The sequence below is a fragment of the Marmota monax genome, unplaced genomic scaffold, assembly GCF_021218885.2.
Source record: "Marmota monax isolate L192 unplaced genomic scaffold, Marmota_monax_Labrador192_F-V1.1 WCK01_AAM20220418_F8-fsc00320, whole genome shotgun sequence".
NCBI lineage: Eukaryota > Metazoa > Chordata > Mammalia > Rodentia > Sciuridae > Marmota > Marmota monax.
In genome coordinates this window covers 1,087,040-1,110,275 of record NW_026694783.1, presented here as the reverse complement: position 1 = coordinate 1,110,275, position 23,236 = coordinate 1,087,040, and the positions used below count along the sequence as shown (strand labels likewise).

General features: G+C 35.3%; 1 protein-coding gene across 1 annotated transcript in view; it reads left to right on the top strand.

Annotated features, from left to right (window-relative positions):
• LOC124079936 (zinc finger protein OZF-like) overlaps positions 1-23,236 on the top strand; it is a 51,569-nt gene that overhangs the window by 13,097 nt on the left and 15,236 nt on the right. Inside the window, exon 3 of the mRNA XM_046425789.1 lies at positions 18,239-18,365. Coding sequence (XP_046281745.1) covers positions 18,239-18,365 — 127 coding nt within the window. The remainder of the gene's footprint in view (positions 1-18,238; positions 18,366-23,236) is intronic.

Genomic DNA, 23,236 nt, shown 5'->3' with positions numbered 1-23,236 from the left:
GTAGCAGGGACACAGCCACATGAATGTTTATAGCAGCACAATTCACAATAGCTAAACTGTGGAGCCAACCTAGATGTCCTTCAGTGGGTGAATGGATAAAAAAAAAAAGTGACATTTATACACAATAGAATATTACTCAGCACTAGAAAAGAATAAGATCATGGCATTTGCAGGGAAATGGATGGCATTAGAGAAGATAATGCTAAATGAAATTGGCCAATTCCAAAAAAAAATGCTGAATGTCTTCTCTGATATAAGAGGGTGACTCAAAATGGGGTTGGGAGGGAGAGCAAAGGAGGAAGATTACCTCTAGATAGGGAATAGGGGTAGGAGGGAAAGAGGGGGAGAAGGGGAAGAGCATGGATTGTGGAAGGAGACCGTCATCATTATACAAAATACATGTATGAAGAAGTGAATTTCGGGGCTGGGGATGTGGCTCAAGTGGTAGCACGCTCGCCTGGCATGCATGCGGCCCGGGTTCGATCCTCAGCACCACATACAAACAAAGATGTTGTGTCCGCCGAAAACTAAATAAATAAATAAATAAATATTTAAAAAAAAAAAAAAAAAAAAAAAAAAAAAAGAAGTGAATTTGGCATCAACATACCTTATATACAAACAGAGATATGATAAATTGTGGTATAAAGGTGTATTAAGAATTGTAATGCAAAAAAAAAGAGAGAGAGAGCTCACGTATAATGGCATAATTTGGTGTGAACATACTTTATATATACAGAGTTATGAAAAATTGTGCTGTGAATGGATAATTATGATTGTAATGCATTCCACTATTGTCATGTATGTAAGAAATAAAAATAAATAAATAAGAATGAAGGGTAGTATCTCTACTTTTTTATGTTTGCTAATAGTTGCTTTGTGGCATATTATATGATCCGTTTTAAAGAAAGATCCATGTGCTGCTGAGAAGAAAGTGTATTCTCTTGTTGAAGGATGAAATTTTCTATATATGTCAGTAAGTCTAAGTTATGGATTGTATTATTGAGTTTTATAGTTTCTTTGTTCAGATTTTGTTTGGAGGATCTATCTAGTGATGAAATAGGTGTGTTAAAGTCACCCAAATTATTGTTTTATGATCTGTTTGACTCTTGAACTTGAGAAGAATTTGTTTGATGAACATAGATGCTCCATTGTTTGGGGCATATATATTTATAATTGTTAAGTCTTTGTTGGTGTATGGTTCCCTTGAGCAGTATGTAGTGTCCTTCTTTATCCTTTTTTTTTTTTTTTTACTTTAGTTTGAAGTCTGCTTTATTTGCTAATAAGGATAGAAACCCCTGCTTGCTTCTACAGTCCAAGTGAGTGGTGTGATTTTTCCTTGAAGTCTGCTTTATTTGATATGAGGATAGAAACCCTCTGCTTGCTTCCACAGTCCAAGTGAGTGGTATGATTTTTCCCAACCCTTCACCTTCAGTCTGTGAATATCTTTTTCTATGAGATAAGTCTCTTGGAAGTAGTATATTGTTGGGTCTTTTTTTTTTTTTAATCCAATCTGTTAGTCTATGTCTTTTGATTGGTGAGTTCAGGCCATTAACATTCAGAGTTATTATTGAGACATTATTTATATTCCCAGCCATTTTTGTTTATTTTTGGTGTTTAATGTGACTTGGTTTCTCCTCTGATTAGATTTTTCTTTAGTGTAATCCCTCCCTCTGCTAATTTTCATCATTTGTTTTTTTATTTCCTCTTTTTGGAATATTTTGATGAGGATGTTCTGTAGTGTAGGCTTTCTAGTTGTAAATTCTTTTATCTTGTGTTTATCATGGAAAGTTTTTACTTCATCATCAAATCTAAAGCTTTCTTTTACTTGATATAAGCTTCTTGGTTGGCATTCATTTTCTTTCAGAGCTTGATATATTTTGTTCCATGATCTCCTGGTTTTGAGGGTCTGGGTTGAAAAATCTGCTAGATATGAATTGGTCTCCCCCTCTGTGTGATCTGATTCCTCTCTCGCAGCTTTTAAGATTCTATCCTTATTCTGTATGCTAGGCATTTTCATTATAATGTGCCTTGGTGTTGATCTGTTGTAATTTTGTACATTTGGTGTCCTGTAAGCCTCTTGTATTTGGTTTTCCAATTCATTCTTTTTTTTTTTTTTTTTAATATTTATTTAGTTAGTTAGTTATCGGCAGACACAACATCTTTGTTGGTATGTGGTGCTGAGGATCGAACCCGGGCCGCACGCATGCCAGACGAGGGCGCTACCGCTTGAGCCACATCCCCAGCCCCCAATTCATTCTTTATGCTTGGGAAATTTTCTGATATTAGCTCATTTAAGAGATTGTGCATTCTTTTGGTTGGAAACTCTGTGCCTTCCTCTATCCCAATAACTCTTAGATTTAGTCTTTTGATGCTGTCCCATAATTCTTGGATGTTCTGTTCATAGTTTCTTACTATCTTACTGTGTGATCAACTTTATTATTTTCCAGATTGTATACTTTGTCTTTATTATCTGACATTCTGTCTTCCAAGTGATCTAGTCTGTTGGTTATGCTTTCTATTGAGTTTTTTATTTGATTTATTGTATCTGTCATTTCAAGGGTTTCTGACTTTTTTTTTTCCAGAGTCTCTGTCTCTTGAAGTAATGTTTTGCTACCTGTATTTGCTCTCTTATCTCATTGTTGGAGTTATCAATTTTTGTTCATTTAGGTCATTCTTTAATGCATAGATCATTTTAATTATGAACCTTCTGAACTCCTTTTCTGAGATTTCATCAACTTATCTGTCTGTGGGTTATGTTATTATAGTGTTACTGCTGTTCACTGGTGAGGAGTCCTTACTTCCCGGATGCTGAAGTATAACACCAGAGAAACATGCCGAGGCAAGTTTAGAGTGGAAAGTTGAAGCTTTATTAAAGGACAGCAGAAAAAACTTCTCCCCAGAGGAACTAGGGGACCCAAGAGGTGGAATCCATGGAAGGGGGAGGTCTTTCCTTTTTTATAGCTATGGTTTACTTTCAGATTTCCCGCATTCCTGTCCTTTGTTCTGTTATCTTGCAGTGATGAAATGTAGTGGGGAGACCTGAAAGGTGAGGGACAGAGGGGCCTAGGAGTAATCTGGGCAGGACCAGCTTTTGGATTAGCATCTCTTTGTTTGCTGGGAGCTGCTTCATTAACATTTCCTTGGGATGGGCTCCGGGCCTTGGGGACTTTTTCAATTCTCCTTTTCCTGGACTCCATTCTCAATATGCCTTCATTCTTGATTTTTCTCAATATTAGACCAGATTTACCTAACTACACTAACTACCTATCTTTAAATCTGGCTTCAGTAGTGTCCTAGTTTGTTTGGGGCACTTTCCTCTCTTGTTTTTTCATGTTGTCTATGTGTCTTTCTTTCTTGTAGTGTAGATCTGAGATATTATAGTTTCTTCCCTATATTCTTGTAGTACCCATGTAGATTATCTGTACCTCACCTTGATGTTGGGCTTCCAGACACTACTGGTGTCCCTCAATGAATGCTATTGCATCCTGGATCTGGGTCCTACACCAGTTGGTGTGGGTGGATCTGGGCTGCTGGGCTTGACCTCCCTTGGTGGTCTGCTGGTCAGAAGGGGCAGTCCTGCGCCCGAGGCTAGGTTCTGGTGGGTGTCTGCCCCTCAGCTGGGGGAAGGGTGGTGTGCGCCTGGACCTGCACAGGCCGGTGTGGATGGATCTGGACCACTGGGCTTGACCTCCCACCAGGCTTGACCTCCCACCAGGCTTGACCTCCCTTGGTGGTCTTCTGGTCGGAAGGGGCAGTCCTCTGGTGGATGTCTGCTGGGGCAGGGGTGGACCAGGCCTGTCATGCGCCTGGGATCTGCATGTACATTCTTTATCTCTCCCCCTCAACTGCATAAGTCACATCTTTGCCCATCCCAATGTATATCATTATCCCTTTTTATTTTATTTTGGAACAGGGTCTTGCTAAATTACTGAGACTGGACTTAAAGTTGTAATCCTCTGCACTCAGCCTTCAAAGTAGCTCTGATTACATGTGTATGTCACCCCTTCTGGCAGGGATTGCATTCTTTTCTTTTAAAAACACACAAAACAAAACAAAAAACAGGGATTGCACCCAGGGTGCTTAAACACTGATTCGCATTACCAGCCCTTTTTATTTTGAGGCAGGCTACCTTTGAATTTGCAATTCTCCTGCCTCTGCCTCTTAAACCATGGGGATTACAGGCATGGATTGCCAGGCAGATTATATTTGCCTTTTATATTATTACAGATTGGTTTAGGATGAAATCTAGACCAGCAAAACTTCCTAAATTACTAAGGTGTCCCTTCAACTTTTGCTACCACTCCCACCAACAACATCCTTTTTTAAAAAGCTGAATGATAAACCAGGTGTGGTGGTACATGCTTTTTGTAATCCCAGGGATTTGGGAGGTTGAGAAAAGAGGTCCATAAGTTTTCTGCTGTTACTGCTGTTGACCGGTGACGAGTCCTTGCTTCCCCAATATTGAAGTGAAAGACCCGCCGATTCCCTGTCCAAGAAAGATGCACGAGGCACTGGCTGCAAAAGCAAGAGGCGATTTATTGATACACAGGCGCCTGCGGGTGCTCAGCGAAACCTCAGCCGGAGCTTCGGTGAACTGGCACACCGGGCTTTGGGGTACAGATCTTTTATAGGGTACAGTGGTCAGTTTCCCTCCTAGCACAGTAACAGGTATCTCATTGGCTCTTTTGAATCCAGCATATAGGTCACTTAAAGGGTAAACTTGTTTTTCACTATAGGTTCCTGGAAAAACCACATAAAAACCATTTGTTATTCATTGTATGGTTTTTCATTGTATGATCCCATTTGCCCAACCGTGCCGGCTCCTTTCCCAACCATCCTGTCCTTTCTTAATTGGTTACACTTAACTGATTTTCTGAAAAATACATCTGACGTCTGTGCAGGTGCGGAAGCAAGCCCTGGTGATTTATTACTGGGCCTAAAGTTATTGGGCTGGGGTCTTTCAGAAGTATAACACCAGAGAAGCACGCCGAGGCAAGGTCAGAGTGGAAATTAGAAGTTTATTAAAGGACAGCAGAAAAGACTTCTCCCAGAGGAAGAAGGGGTCCCAAGAGGTGGAATCCGTGGAAGTGCGGTTGTCTCCCATTTTTATAGTTCCTTCAGTGATGGAATGTAGGTGGGAAGGCCCGAAGGGTGGGACACAGGTGGGCCAAAGAAATAATCTGGGCAGGAAGGACTTCTGAGTCAGCATCTTCAAGTTTGCTGGGGGCTGTTCATTAACACTTCTTTGGGATGGGCTCTGGGCCTTGGGCTTTTCCCAGACTTCATTCCAAGAGTTGTTCAACTTTTCCCAGAATTCATTCTCAACATGGCCTCCATTTTGGATCTTACTTGATATTAGACCTGATTTACCTAACTACACTGACTACCTAACTTTAAATCTGGCTTCAATGCCAACCTCAGCATCCTAGTGAGACCCTGTACATCTTAAAAACTCTGTCTCCAAATAATTTTTAAAAACTAAAAAAAAAAAATTATTATATATGTATGTTTATATATTTGTGAGAATATCCACAGTTAAATATATGTGTGTATACATATTTTTATTCTGCTGTGAACATTTAGGTCACTTTTATGGAATGGCTATTCTGGATATTGTTGTAATTGAGAAACTGATGTGACTCCATTTTTGAAAAAACAGCCTCTACCTCAGAGCAGGGCCTGTCCAAAGGGGGTGGGGGAGGGATGACCCTAGTCCTTAGAAAACCCATTCCTAGACACACAGCTACCCTTCTGAGTCATTTGTCCATATCAGATGTCCTTGACTCAGCAAATGCAAGTTCCTGAAAAGACCAAAAGAATGCTTGAGGCCTAATTCGGACCATAGCAACCACCAATCAGCGTGAGACAGGGAAAATACCTGAAATACCAAGCGGCCTTCCCAGTAGTTTTGGTGATTGATTAGGCAACCCTGCAGGTTAGCTTATACACTCTTGCAACCCCTGGGGCCTAAACCAATCAGTTCCAATGTATCCATCACTTGAACTAACCAATCACCTTTACCCAACTTGTTCCTGCCAGTGAATGTGCTAATCAATGTTAAGAGTTGTTTGCTTTTCCCTACCGTGTGAAATTATTTGCTGTGTGATGTTGTGACGCATAGAGTATCCCCTCAAAACCTATAAAACCTCACTGAAGTAAGGGCCAGCACTCACTCCTTGGGACGGTTGTGAGTCCAGGCTCCAGCTTGCAATAAAGACTCTTGTGTGATTGCATCAGATTCGGCTCCTGGAGGTCTACTGAGGTCCCATGAATCTGGCATTACACAATGAACTTGGTAGAGTATATATTTCTAAAGGTGTATTTCATCTTCTTTAATTACTGTAATGATTAGTACAACTTGAGTAGATTGAGGTATGTCTAGAAAATTGGTGTAGTGTTAGACCAGGATGCAAGAAAAGACCACTGACTCCAATTAAAATCAAAGCAAGCTATTATTTCGACCATCCAGGCTGCCTCTCCCACCCAAAACCATGGGAACAAGACAGCAGCCACAGCTTTTCTGCAGCCCAGCTTTATAGCCCAGAAAGTTACACAAAGAGGGGTTACAGATAACAAAACCCTTGACAAGCAGAACACTAATGGTAGTTTACTTTTTTGCTGGCCCTGACATCAGAATTTATGAAGGTCATTAGAGCCTCAGAAGGGGTCATTATCTGGCCAGGGAAGGCATCACTTAAGTTTCAGAGAGGGCTGCTGTCTGGTCAGAGAGCCAGGCATGGGTGAGTTCAAGGCACGAGCAGGCATTCCAAGCAGGTTCAGAATTTGCAGTAATTTATAGTAAAGCCAAAATTATCTTTTCATGGCTTTGTGGCAAGATGGCTCCCAATTTTAAGAGAAAATCAGGTTGAGTCTATCAGTAGAACACCTGTAAATGTGTCTATTACTGTGTTTCCAGAAGATTGGGTTGGAAATTAGTGGGGAAGACCTGTCATGAATGTGTAGTACCAACCAACAGGTTTATGTTGAAAAAAAGGCAGAAGGGGATCCTATCACTGGCTTGTGATCCAAGCTTCTTGAAAGGGTCCTTTTTTCTGATGTGTCAACTGTGTTAGGACAAACAACACACACAATATGAAGGCTAGAGACAGGAAGCAAACCTCAGATCAGAAAACATTTCTTTATTCAGAATCAATTGGTGGAACCCTGGTGTGACTAATTTTGGGGACAAAAAAGGTGGTTCACTGAAGCAAGAATCTGGGTTATATAGGCTTTGTTTAGGATGGGACAGGAGGGCAGTACCTGGGGTTTATTGTATTGGGGTCCTGTTGATCCATTAGGATGGGAATGGAGGGCAATTCCTGCTGTCCATTTTATTGGGGTCTTGCTGAACCATTAGGTGAGACAGGAATGTGAATAGGAAATTTGCTGGGGCTTATTATATTGGTTTCAGGTGACCCATTAGGTGGGGGATCAGATGCCAGTCAGGTGGAGTTCATTTTCTGTTCCTTCCCTCTGGCTGAATACTGGGATTTTAAATGACAAAAGCTTAGGGAAAATGTGCTTGGACTTATTTTCCATGTCCTTTCACCTGTGAGCATCTGACTTCAGATTTTTTAACTTTTGACTGTGGGCTTGAACCTTTGGCCCCTCAAGTGTCTCTCTAGCCCTTATAGTCTCTTGGACTATAGCTGCTTTATTGACCTCCTTAGATTTCGAGGCTTCCAGTTGCTTGGACTGAACTGTTACAAGTTCCCCAGTTTTCCCAGCCTGCAGGCAGAAGTTTGGGGAATTTTATCAAATAATGATGTGAATCAATCTAATAATCCCCTTCTATGTACACTTATACATTTATATATTTTATTAATTTTATTTTTCTGAAAGACCCTGATATGCATATGCTCAGCAGAATATCTGAGTCATATAGTATATCTTGTTTTTATTTTTTGAAAAATACCCATATTGTTTTCCCTGATACTGTCAGTTTATATTCCTGACAAGTGAATCCAGGAGTCTGCTGTTCTGCACATCCTCTGCAGTACACATAATCTACTATGATTTTGCTAACAGCCTTTTCCCCAGATGCTTGCCATTTCTCTAGATGATGCCCATTCTGACTAGAGGAAGATGAAATCACAGTAGAGTTTTGATTTGCATTTTCCTGGTGGCTAAAGATGTTGAAATATTTTACATAACTGTTGGCCATTTGGACTTCTTTGAGAAGTTTCTGTTTATTTGCCAAATTAATGAATGGATAATTTGTTTTTATTTTCATGTCGAGATTTTAAAAATTCACCATATATTTATATATTAATCATTTGTCAGAGTAATAAATGCCAAAACATTCTCATTCAGTATGTTGTCTCTTCATGCTGTTCATTTTTTCCCCCTTTGCCTTGCAGAAGCATTTTTATTTTGCTCCCATGCTATTTGTTCTTGATATTATTTGCTGAGATATATGAGTATTTTTGAGGTAAAGGCTGCCTACTCCTTAATGTTGTGGTGTTACCCTTAGGTTTTATTCTAGCAATTTTTAAGTTTCTGGGATTAGCCTCAGGCCTTTGATACATTTTGGGTTGACATTTACAAATGGATATCCCATTTTCCCATATAATTGGGTAAAGAGGATTTCTTCTCATCAATGTATACTTGGGAACCTTTATCACTAATTAGATGAAACAAGGTTCATATGTTTGTGTAGCTCCTATTCTGTTTCATTTTTCTCTGTGTCTGTTTTGTTCCAGAACCACACTGGTTTTGTTATTATACCTCTGTAGTATAAATTGAAGTCAGGTATTGTGAGGCCTTCAGTTTACAGAATTCCTTACTTTTCTGGGTCTTTTATTATTCCATGTAATTTTTAGGATTTTTTTCTAGTTATTGAATAATATGGGTATTTTGATGAAGATTGTATTGATTCTGTAGGTGGATTTAGTTAATCTGATGTCTTGATCTAATCTCCAGATGGCTTTAGTTTATTTAATATAGTTAATGTAGGTGGCTTTAGTTTATATGTAGATGACTTTAAGTTTTTTAGTAATTTTTAAGTAATTTTTCTTGTAGAGATCTTTCCTTTCTTTGGTTAGACTTATTAGACTTGTTACTGAGCATTCTTTTTTTTTTTTTTTTTTTTTTTGTACTGGGGACTGAACTCAAGGACACTCAACCATTGAGCCACATCCCTAACCCTATTTTATATTTTTTTATTTAGAGATAGAGTCTCCCTGAGTTGCTTACTGTTGCTAAGGTTGGCTTTCAACTCCTGATCCTCGCTCAGCCTCCGTGTGGCAACATGACTGGCTTACTAAGAATTTTTGTGTTATTTGGAATAAAATGAGTTTTCTGATTTCTTTCCCAATGAACTCATTATTGTGGGCAAAAGCTATTGGTTTTTATATCTTGATTTATTTATTATGCAACTTTGCTGAATTTGTTTATCATCACTAGAAATCTTCTGGTGGAACTTTTAGTATTTTTTAAGTTTAGAATTACATCATCTACAAACAGCGATAATTTGACTCCTTCCTTTTCTATTTGTAACCCTTTCATTTCTGCCTCTTGCCAAATGCTTCAACTAAAATTGGAGTATTTATTGCATAGGAATAGTGGCAGTGGACATCCTTCTATTGTTCCTCATTTAGAAGAAATGCATTCAGCTCTTCCCTATTCAGTAGGATGTTGGCTTTAGGTTTGTCATATATAGACTTTCTATTGATTTGTGTTTATTGCATTCCTGTAATGAAAACAACTTTATCATGTTTTTAAATTTCATTTGAATTGCTATTATATTGAGGGGGTTTTCATGTAAGTTCATCAGTTATATTGGTGTGTCATTTTCTTTCATCAGAGAAGAGTTCTTGTCGGGATTTTTATTTTATTTTTTTTAAGTAATACTGGGGATTGAACCCAGAACAATTCTAACACTAAGCTAGAATCCCAGTTCTTTTTATTTTATTTGAGAGAAGGTCTTGCTAAGTTACTGAGGCTGGTCTTGAACTTGTGATCCTCCTGGCTCAACCTCCCCAAATTTTGGATCATGTAGGTGTGTGCAACACAGCTGGGCTTTGACTGGTTTTTAATATCATGGTGATACTGGCTTCATAGAATAAATTTGGGACAGTTTTTATTGTTCTATATCAAGGAAGAACTTGAGAAGCATTGTGTTAATTTCTCCTGATTATCTGATAGAATTCAGTATTGAATTTGCTTGTCCAGGAATGTTTGTGTTGGAAGGCTTGGTATTAGTGCTTCTGGTATATTGTTTTTTATTGTTATTTTAGGTTTTCATTATCCACTTTATTCATTTTGGGTAGGTCATAGGTATCTAGAAATTTAACCATTTCTTTTAGATTTTCCAATTATTAGAATATGAGTTTTCAAAATAGTTCCCTGACAATCCTCTAAATTGCATTGGTTTATGTGATAATGTGATCTCTTTCATCTCTAATTTTATGAATTTGAGTTTTCCCTTTTCTTTGTTTATCTAAGAGTTTATTCATTTTGTTTATTGTTTCAAAGAACCAACTAGTTTTTTTTTTTCATTAATCCTTTGTATTCTTTTATTCTTTATTAATTATATCTCTGATTCTCATTCTTTTCTTGTGCTCATCTGGAGAATAATTTGTTGTTGTTTTTATAAGACTGGGAGATTGACTTCTAGATTATTTGATTTGAATCTTTCTAGTATTTTATTTAGGAACACACAACTGCATTTTCCTTTTAGAACTGCCTTTAGAGTATCCCAGAAATTCTGGTACATTGTATTTCTGTTGTTTGATTCTGAGATTTTTAAAATTTCTCTCCTGATTTTTATGACATACACTTAAAAGTGGGTGATTCAATCTCCATGATTGTGTACTAGCTTCAATTTTTCTTGCTGTGGATTTTAGGCTATAATTATCTGATAAGCTATAAGGCATTGGTTCCACATTTTTCTATTTGTTAGGACTTTATTTATGGTCATAAATATGGTCTATTTTGGAGAGAGTTCCATGAGCAGGTGAAAATAAAGTATGATACTCAAAATATCTTATAGATCCTTATTATTTCCATTTTATCTATAGTATGATTGAATGCAAGCCATTTGTTTTCTTTAAAATTAGGACTGATTTTGTAATTGAAAGGTAGATATGCTCGTGTTAAATCAGTTTCATATGATTGTAAGGAAGGCAAATGGATACAGAAGTGAAGTAAAGAGCCAAAAGCAAAAACTGCTCACCTTAGCTGCCAGCTTTATTTATATCAATAGATTACTTTAGGTCATTGGCTTCATTAGTAAATATTGTTCATTGTGTTACTAGTCAGGTTACAGACTTAGCAACATTATATGCAGCTCATTTTTCAGTTACATAATAAGTTGCAATGTGCAATGTTAGGAGCTTTGTGTAGCTCTCAAGAAAACATTGTATAAAGTTACTGTTATGTTGACAGGTTTAGGCTCAGTGAAACATTGTGGTGAGATCCTTTATTTCCTGGGGCTGTGTGCCTGAGATCAAGGTCAAGGCTGATAGACTCTAGCACAGAACCTCCTCATAAAGGACATTACCATAGCAGCTAGGCATTGCACATGTATTAGTTATCTGACTAGTTCCAGGGAGTAACTGCAGAGCGTTCTAAGGGTTGGAAACAAGGTGCTTGTTATCCCCCAGGAGTTTGCTCACCAGAGGAATGCTTTTCTGTATATTTCCATGGTCAGAATCCCTACATATGATCATAGTGAACTTGGAACAAAACTGTGGAAAACCTGTGGGAGTTGGATTTTGAAATAGTGAAGTTGGTAATAAAATGATCAGATGACTGTCTAAATTGGATTTTGTCATGAGCATATATCTATAATATTCATAAGGACAATCTAAAAACAACATGTTAGATATCTTCTTCATGTTCTACTTATTAGTCACTTTCATTTTTCTGTTATTTATTGTCAATGTGGCTCATTTCTCATGCAGGTGACTGGCCCTTTTGTACAGCTTCTGTATTAGTACAGGAATATCAGATGTAGGTTTTTGTTTGTTTTTCCCAGCACAATCTTGTGTCTAGGTGTGGTAGGTGCAAATGTAGGGCTTATGTACTAGTGTAGATTAGAGATATTATCAATCTTGTGCTGGAGCCAATTCAAGACTGAGGAGACTGTAAAGTCCATAGCACTGAATACATGGTGAGATGGATGACACTGATCATCAGGGAAACAAGGTTTGATTTTGGGTTAGATACACAGGCAATTATAAAAGACATATGTGTAAAATAGTACAAGATTGTGGTTGACCACATGGGATTCTTAGCATGTGTATTGAAAATAACTCATAATAAGAATAATAATGATGATGATTATACTAATAGAATATTACTTAATATATGAGAAAATGTCATTTTAACAATAATAATGATATAAAACAGTAAAACAATGAATATGAGAAAGAGTGACAATAGATGATTTAACAGAAAGAAATAATCAAGATTAGAAATACACATTTGTGCTGGAGATGTGTCTCAGTGGTACAGAAGTTGCCTTGCTTGTGCAAGAATCCAGGTTTAATTCCCACCACTACAAAAAAAAAATTTTTAAAGAATTTTTTTCATTACAGCATTATAGTTATATGTATTAATTAGGTTTATTTTGAAAAAATAATACATGGTTCAACTTGATTTGCTCCCTTTCAATTCTCATTACCTTCTTTTATCTCCATCCTCCCTCCCAATATTCTCCTTCCTCTACTAATCATCCTTTCATATATTTATTTATTATCAATTGGTGCTCTCTACATATACATAAAGGTGTAATTTATGGTGTTAACTTTATATATGCACATAATATTGTTTTGTTAAAATTCTTCTCCTTTCCTGTCCCTTCTCCCTCTCACTCTCTTTCTAATCTTCCCATATCTTTATAATATCTAAGCCTCCACTTTCCCCTTATTTTGTTCTAGCTGCCACATATGAGAGAAAACATTTGATACTTGATTTTTCTGAGTTTGATTTATTTCACTTAGCATTACATTCTCCATTTCCATCCATTTACTGGCAGATGTCAGAATTTCATGATCTAAATCTTCTTTATGGCTGAATAAATATCATGTGTATATGTATATGTGTGTGTGTGTGTGTGTGACATTTTCTTAATCCATCTATTGATGGGCATCTGAACTGTTTTCATAAAATGGCTATGGTGAATTGTGCTACTATATATATAAAAGTGAGTGTATCAACATATAGGTTTTGTAAATTTATATTTTATTCTAATTTGTTATTTATGACATCAGAATACATTATATTTCATATTACACACATAGAATATCTCTGGTTGTACACAAAATATAGTCACACCATTTGTGTCTTCATACATGTACTTAGGGTAATGATGTCTATCTCATTCCATCATCTTTTCTACCCTATGCCCCTCCCTTCTCCTCAAAATATAGTTTTAATCACATTGAGTTATGTATATATAAGAAACACTTGACAGATACCCAGTATTCAGCGCTATTCAGACATGTTTTTCAATACAAATATAAATAAATCATAAGTAGAAAATAATAACACTTCACTAAGGATCAAATATGTATATGTGTGTGTGTGTGTGTGTGTGTGTGTGTATATATATATACACACACATATATATCTATCTCCATGGCATGTTAATGTAAATATTTCTTATTATGGAAAAGAAGATTATTTATTTTTTTAATTTTTTTTGAGTTGTATTTGGACAAAATACTTTTATTTTATTTACTTATTTATATGTGGTGCTGAGGATTGAACCCAGTGCTTCACACATGCTAGGCGAGTGCTCTACTGCTAAGCCACAACCCCATCCCAGAAGATTATTTATTTTAAAAATATCACTTATGTTTGTGTTTGCCCTTTTTTACTGGCAGTGGACTTGATTCTTCTGTGCCTACCGTAAAAACTTATTTCTTTTTTATTCTGGTAAAATATACATAAAATTAAATTGACCATTACAATCATCTTTAAGAATACAATTTAGTACTAGATAGTATATTCACAGTGTTGTAAAACAATTACATCTATAAAGTTTCTGACAGTTTATATATAAAAAAGAACCAGTGCCTTCCAACACCCATTCCCAATTTCTTCCCTAAGGCCCTGGAATGACTAAAATGCATTTTTTTCAATGCATTTGCTTTGTCTTAAAAAATTTTACATAATTTGACATATGCAGTGTATGGCAAGTTCTTCTAATTTCTTTCCCTTAACATAATGCTTTCAAGGCCATCTATGTTGCATATTTTAGTATTCTAATTAAACTCTTGATGAATACAATTCTACTGTGTGGACATACCAAATTTTAGTTAGCTGTCATGGTTATTATTATGACATCTGCAGTACTGTGGATAAATCCAGGTATACTCTACCACTGAGCAACACTCACAGACTTTTTTCTTTTTGAAGCAGGGATTCCATAAACTTGCTCAAACTTGAGGTTTCCCTACCTATCCTCTAGAGTTCCTGGGATTCTAGGTTGCACCACTATGCCTGGCAGTTATCAGTTAATCTTCTATTAGACATATGGGTTGTTTGCAACTTTGGTTATTTTGAATAATTCAACTATAAATATTCATATACAAATTGTTTTCTAAGTACATTTTTAGTTATTTTTGTACATGTCTGGGATCAATTCTGTTCATTATGTAATTCTGTGTTAGTTATTTTTTATTATTATTTACATATTTATCATTTAGAATACATGAAGGTGCTTTCCACAATACTTGCACCATTTTGCATTCTCTCAAAGATGTATGGAATATTCAATTTTTCATAGCCTTGATATTTTTTGTTTGTTCAGTTTTAGGTTTTGTATATTTTAATACTTTTTTGTTTACAGTACACAGTATAATATTTAGATTAAACCACCTCCCATGTTCTTGGATGGTGAGAATCAATATTGTCATAATGGCCATACTACCAAAAGAGCTATGCAGATTCAAGGAAATCCCCATTAAAATTCCTATGATCTCTTCATAGACAGAGAAAAAAAGCAGCCATGAAATTTATTTGGAAAAATAAGAGGCCCAGAATAGCTAAAGCAATCCTTAGTGAGGAGTACAAAGCCTGAAACATTATAATATCAGGCCATAAATTATAATTCAGACCTACAGTAACAAAAAAAAAATCATGATATTGCACAAAAGTACACAAGAAAGCCAATGGAACAGAATAGAAGAAACCAAGACAACCCCACATAAATACAGTTACCTCATATTAGACAAAGATGCTAAAAATGCACACTGGAGAAAAGATTGCCTCTTCAACAAATGGTGCTGGGCAAACTTAAGTCCATATGTAGTAGAATGAAAGTTAATTTGTATTTCTCACCCTGCACAAAAATCAACTCTAAGTGGACCAAAAACCTAGAAATCATACCAGAATGTACTAGAAGAAAACATAGGCCCAGCACTCCAACCCATTGGCACAGGAACTGACTTCCTGAATAAGACTCTAAAATAAATGAATGAATGATTGAATGAATGAATGAATGAATAAACAAACAAACAAATAAATAAATAAATAAATAAGATGGCATCAAACTAAATATCTTCTTCACAGCAAAAGAAAAATAGTGTGAAGATAGAACCTATAGAATGGGAGAAAATCTTTGCCACCTGTATATGTTGTTAATTTCTAGGATATACAAAGAACTCAAAAAGCTTAATACACACACACACACACACACACATGAAAAAAAAACAATCAGTAAAGGGGCAAAGGAACTGAATACACCCTTATCAAAAGAATAAATATGAATAATCAATAAATATGTGAAAAAATGTTTAACATTTCCAGATATTAGAGAAATACAAATTAAAATGACACTGAGATTCCATCTCACTCCAGTCAGAGTGTCAAGTGTCAAGAATACAAGTAACAAATGCTAAAGAGGATGTGGAATGCTTATATACTGTTGGTGGGATTGTAGATTGTTGTAACCTCTCTGGAAAGCAGTATGGAGATTCCTGAAGGAATGGAGCCACCATTTAACCCAGTTATCCCACTCCTCAGTATTTATCCAAAGGACTTAAAATCAGCATACCACAGTGACACAGCTACATTAATGTTTATAGCAGCTCAATTTACAGTAGCTAAGCTATGAAACTAACTTAGGCATCCTTCAGCAGATGAATGGATAAAGAAATTGTTGCTTAGGGGAACACAATGGAATGTTATTTAGCCATAAATAAGAATGACTTTATGACTTTTGCCTGTAAATGGATGGATCTGGAAAAAATTATGCTAAGTCAAATAAACAAATTTCCCCAAAACAAAAATTCTAATTTTTTTGCTAATAAGTGAAAGCTAAACCATGTAAAGTGTTGGAGGATAAGAAGAGAAGTTTAGTATATTAGATAATGGTGATCAAAAAGAAGGGATGCGAATAGGAATAGGAAAGACAGTAGAATGAATCTAACATAATTTTCCTATGTACACATATAAAAATAACTAAGTGAATCCCCTCATCATGCCCACCCACAAGAATAGGATCCTAATTAGAATACAATATATGCCATGCTTGTATAATTTCATCACAATGGATTCTACTGTCATATAGAACTAAGAAGAACCAGAGCATGCTACAGGGACACTGCTACATCGATGTTCAAAGCAGCACAATTCACAATAGCTAGACTGTGGAACCAACCTAGATGCCCTTCAATGGATGAATGGATAAAAAAAATGTGGCATTTATACACAATGGAGTATTACTCTGCATTAAAAAATGACAAAATCATAGAATTTACAGGGAAATGGATGGCATTAGAGCAGATTATGCTAAGTGAAGCTAGCCAATCCCTAAAAAACAAATGCCAAATGTCTTCTTTGATATAAGGAGAGTAACTAAGAACAGAGTAGGGTGGAAGAGCATGAGAAGAAGATTAACATTAAACAGGGATGAGAGGTGGGAGGGAAAGGGAGAGAGAAGGGAAAATGCATGGAAATGGAAGGAGACCCTCAGAGTTATACAAAAGTACATACAAGAGGAAGTGAGGGGAAGGGGAAAAATAATATAAGGGGGACAAACGAATGTCAGTAGAGGGAGCAGAGAGAGAAGAGGGGAGGGGAGGGGAGGGGAGGGGGGATAGTAGAGGATAGGAAAGGCAGCAGAATACAACAGACACTAGTATGGCAATATGTAAATCAATGGATGTGTAACTGATGTGATTCTGCAATCTGTATATGGGGTAAAAATGGGAGCTCATAACCCACTTGAATCAAATTGTGAAATATGATATATCAAGAACTATGTAATGTTTTGAACAGCCAACAATAAAAAATTTAAAAAAAAAAAAAAAGAACTAAGAAGAACCAATAAAATTAAATAAAATATGAAATTGTTTGAAGAGCAAGATAAGTTTATCCTGTTATAAACATTATATAATATATACATGTATCAAAATCTTTATTGCATAAGTATGTACAATTTTTATTTTAATTATTAAAAATAAGTTTAAATTTAAAAAACAAAAATATTCAAGCAGGATTGTTGTTGCTATTTGTTATTTTAATAATATACATAAATACCATAAAACATTTGAACTCAAATTTACTAGTAAATATTTCCTTTAGTTGTCTACCTCATTTCATTTCAAAAGTTTCTCTCATACCACCAGTATTGGATTCACTAGAGAACTTGCTACATACTCAGAAAACCCAGCTCCATCCCAGAACTATTTATTGAATCACATTCTGCATTTTAGTAAATCTCTGATTCATGGTTGTGCAATTAAAATTTGAGAATTCCCCTTCTTAGTCATCATAACTTTCTCATATGAGATATATATATATATATATAAAATTTAGATTATGATATAAAAATAACAAATGTATAGTCTTGTGTTGATGCCTGAATTTTATATTTTATTTCATAAATGTGGAGTATATACACTCTTTTTGGACTTATGTCACTTTTTCTTCAGAGGTAGATAATGGTAACACTGTGTTTAAAACTATCTTTATAAATAAGTAAAGTCATCACTTACATGAGAATCCTTTTACAAACTCTCAGCTCAACTTTATTTTGTTTTTTAAGAGAGAGTGAGATGAGAGAGGGAGAGAATTTTAATATTTATTTTTTAGTTTTCTGCAGACACAACATCTTTGGTTCTTTTTTATGTGGTGGTGAGGATTGAACCCTGGCCGCACGCATGTCAGGCGAGCGCACTACGCTTGAGCCACATCCCCAGCCCTCAGCTCAACTTTAGTTAGATTACAAACTCTGAATTATCATATGGTCAAGTTGCTATTTATTTACCTATTCTTACTTCAGGAACTGTTGACATTCAGGGATGTGGCCATTGATTTCACTGAAGAGGAGTGGGAATGCCTGCAGCCTGCTCAGCAAAAATTATATAGTGATGTAATGTTAGAGAACTACAGAAACATGGTGTTCTTGGGTAAGTATAACTAATTTTTAATTATTGTTATTTAATTTTCTTCCCTTGAAGATATTTCTGGGAAGTTCTCTGCAAGAATGAGTTTTAGATTTGTGCTTTCAAGAAAAAGGCATTGTTTGGTACAGATAAATGTTAATGATATTCCTTTGAGTCTTTAATCTCTTCCTTTCTTGGTTAGTTATATATTCTTCACTTTACATAAGTGGTACTTAGAGGAATTCAGTGATGTAAAATATTGTGGCCTACATATAGCATTGGACACATTGAGAGCCCCAAATGTCAAGGAGGACGTCAAACTTCAAAGTGTTGATGGAGAAGTTATCCACCAGAAAATATTTTTTAGAAGCTTAGGTTTATTTCTCTTGTTGTCATTGAACACATATGCCCTATGTTTATCATGCTTTCAAATTCTTTAAAGTCTCCTTTTTTCTCCAGTGATGTACCAGTATATTCAAATTAACCACCAAAACCCGCCTTAGCTTATGAGGGTCAGCATGATATTATTTGTGGGCCTTTAGGAAATTGATGCATATTTTTGGAGAACTGTAGGTCAAACCATTGTAATAAATTAATGCTGAGAGCCACAGCTCAGTCGGAATGGCCCCTGGCATTTTGCCAATAGTATTGGTTGAGAGGCAAGCCACTAAGACGATGCTGGATTGATTCGGTTGTATATTAGACCTTTACTGTCCGCCTCGGCCTGCTACTTTGGAGTTCTCGAGCTACTTTGGACTTGAGCTACTTTGGACTTCTCGTGGGGATTCCCGGAGAGTTCCCATTGGTTGGGGAAGTGCGGGAGGAGGGATTTTGAGAGGAGGGATTTCCGGTTGGTGGTTCCTGGAGGAGCCATGTGGCATTCGGGAGAGTTCCCAGGGAACCTGTGTGGAGTGTGCTGGTGGAGTTCAGAAATAAAGTTTGTTCCTGCTTCAGTGGCTCGTGATTTGTGCCCAGACAGACTACGGCAAATTAATATTATAAAGCAATCTCTCCAATATTATTTATATATTTATTCATTAAAATTTCCTTATCAGAGCTCTTTATAAATACTTGTAATGGATTTTCTGTAAAGTGAAGATCAAGGTTTATAATGAATGCTCTTTTGGGATCTATAGTCACAGTTGCAAATTGTAGTTACATAAAAAGGTTTGTAAAATAGTAAATCTGTGGATATATACAATTTTGTTTGTTAAATTTTCTTTTTCTTCCATTTTATTGAATAGGTCTTATGTTGTGGAGTAGGTTTTCTCACATAATTTAGTACTGTTTTATTTTTATCCATATTTTATGATTAGATGGCAATTTCCGTTATTTCACAAATTAGGACAATGTAAGTTTAAATTAAGATATGCATGATCCTTGTTTCTGTTGCCAATAAAATTACATGTGCTTTTACTTGCTTGCACAAATATTATACCCTTTTAATGACATTTATATTTTATCTGGATTAGTTTTTTATCCTGCCTATGAACAGAGTAGTGTAAATTTTCTTTATGTTAATGTACTGGGGATAAAACCAGGCACGCTCTAATAATGAGCTATATGCCCCAGCCGCTTTCTATTTATGTTTGGAGGAAGGTTCTCATTAAGTTACTGAGGATGGCTTTGAAATTGCAATCTTTCTGCCTCAGAATTCCTAGTACCCGGATTACATGCATGCACTTTATTTATATATTTATGAGTTTTTTCTTATGTATTGGGTAAAGAGATTTCAACGGTAGCTTTAAAATATTTTGCAATTATTTTTATATTTTATGTGTTATTTGAAATTTTAATTGTAATTAAATCCACAAAACAAAACTTACTGTTCACCATATCAAATATATTGTTCAGTAATGTTAATTCAAATTGTTATGTAATATATCTATAAAAAGTTTACATCTCAAAAATCAATAAATAAATTCTTATGTAAACAAAGGCTCATTTCTGTCTTCTCCCCTCAGTAATGCCATTCTCATTTCTGTTCAGAAAGTTTTTGTTTGTCTGTTTGTTTGTGTTTTGTTTTAGGCATCTTATATAAGTAGAATTCTGCCATATTTTTCTTTTTGGTAGGGACCTATTTCAGTTAACCTAATATACTGAAGATTTATCCTGATTATAGATTTTACAGAAATTTATGGATTTTTTTTAACATGAAAAATATTCTGTAGTTTCTATATTACAAATTGCCTCATCCACTTATTTCAAGGAATATTTGGTTTGCTTTCTCATGGTAGCTCTTTTAGATAATACTGTAACAAACAATGGCATGCAAATGTCTTAATTTGCTACATATGCAAGAGATTATTACACTCCCAATTTAATATGCCTATCTGTTTAACTTGATGTCAGTACTACCCATTGAATATTGTAGCTTTTAATGTTTTTAAATCATGACACAACATTCTCCCAATTTTGTTTATATTTTGAAATTCTGGGGGCTTTCATACAATTTTGAGATTCCATAAAATTTCTGGAATATGTTTTTCTGTTTGCAAAAAAAGAAGTGGGAGTTTGATAGAAATTTAGATGGAGTCTCCAGCTAACTGAGGCGTACAAAGGGTTCTTAATTTTATCTTTCAATTCTGGAACAAGACCATGTTCAAGATTGTTCAACCAATTGCCACGTATTTCTGGATTTTTTTAATATTTATTTTTTTGGTGTAGATGGACACAACACAATGCCTTTATTTTTATGTGGTGCTGAGGATTGACCCGGGTCACGCCCATGCTAGGCGAGCGTTCTACCACTGAGCCATAATCCCAGCCCTTATTTCTGGATTTTTGAACATCCCTTCCACTTTTGATTTCTAACTTTATGCTATGATATTTACAAAATAATTTTACTATTTTTATACCTATTAACCTTTGTTTTATTCCTTATCAGGGTCAATCCAGTTTAATATTCCATTTGCTATTGAGAACATTTAGTATATAAGTCAAATTCATTTAAAGTATTTTTCAAAGTTTTTGTTTTGTGATTACCATTTTGTTTGACTTTTTTTTTTTTTTTTTTTTTTTTTTTTTTTACAGTAAATGGAGATTGGTATCTCCTAGTATTATAGTGTTACTTTCTATTTCTGTATTTACTTTTTCCAATCTTACCTTTTTATGTCTGGAAAGTATGATATGAGTTGAAAACATGTCTATTCTCATGACAGTATTCTAGGGAAAAGTCTTTTTTATCTTTGTATAATCTACTGTGCCTCTTTTTAATTTTTTTTAATTTAAAGTATATTCTATGCCATATAACTTCTTGTTTTAAATGGTTTCTGTATCATAATTTGGCAACCCCAGCTTTTTTTTTTTTTTTTTTTTGGTCACTTTTGTATGTAACAGTCATATTCTTTTGCTTTCATCTACTTCTTTCCTTAGATTTAGAGTTCCCTATAGATTACATTCAGTTGAATTTCTTTCAGATTTATTATTTTTATTTTTTAAAATTTTTATTTGTTCTTTTTAGATATACCATAGTAGATATATGTATTTTGACATATTTTACATACATGGAATATAACTTTCCATTCTTGTGGTTGTATAAAATGTGGAGTTACACTGGTTGTATATTAATATATGAATATAGAAAAGTTATTTCTGATTCACTCTACTTTCTTATTCCCATCCCACTCTCTTCCCTTCATTCCCTTTTATCTAATCCAAAATGAACTTCTATTTTTGCCTACCTTATTGTGTGTAAGCACCTGCATATCAGAGAGAACATCAGCCTTATGAAGTAATATTTTACTACCTCTACATTTAGCATACAATAGTCACTTCTAAATAGTCACTTCTATGCAGACTAAATTTTTCAATTACGGACTCAATTTGTCTACTACATACATAACAGTCTTGAATAAACTACACCCATGTACCAATAGTCCTAATTTGAAAATGTCTTCAAAATATAAGCATTTTGGCCCTCACCAACCTTGTGCACTATAATGCTAACATTTTCAGAAGACAATCCTTCCCAATAATTTTAACATAAAATATACAAAAGTGGTTTACTAATTATACTTTTGTCATACACTGGCAACCTCTTTGACATCTAGAAAAGCTAGATGTAGATTAGGACTTGTTGATCCTTTATATACACTAAGTACACAGCACAGTAAAACAAAACCCACAGACATAGGAACAGTGGTTACTCTTGCCTCATTGTAAGCACACTGGCATGGTGCTCCAGAGAATCAGCACACAATATGTATTACTCAACAGAGGTTTTGGCTATTTCCCCACTCCCCCACAAAAAAATTTTATATGAAATTTTTAAAAAATTACACATGTGTTATATATTACCACTTCTACTTTTGACATATATTAAGAACTTTAGAACATCTAGAAAGCTTAGATATTTCTAAAAAGGTATTTAGCATTGTCAACTGTATATATAGTGATGAGGAGTAAAATACGCATACAAAACAATGGTTACAATATGAAGAATTTCTTTTACATATAGCCAGTCTGGCACAGGACAATTTCTTCTTGTGGTCCAAGGCTTCTTCATGTCTTCTAATCCACTCAAAAGATGTGGACAAGTGCCACTCCTAGAAATGGTCTAACAACTCCATTTCAAGGTCACTTACAGAAGGTATTTCTGATTTTTTAAAACAAATGGCCATTTACAAGACATTATTTTGTAACTCTATTATATGTTATCAAACGTTTACATTTAGAATGTCCAGATGTGGCAAAAGTTTTGAAAATTTCAGAGCAGCTTTTTCATATTATATACACAGGCCTTGTACAACAGGCCAGTAAATCTACCTGAAATGTGGTAGACATTTTCAACTGATCAAATATGATATGTTACCCTACAGTTTCTGTCTTTGGTAGAATAAACACCAAATACCCAAGGGTGTTCACCCTTCCACCCATCATGCTCCAGGGCTTCA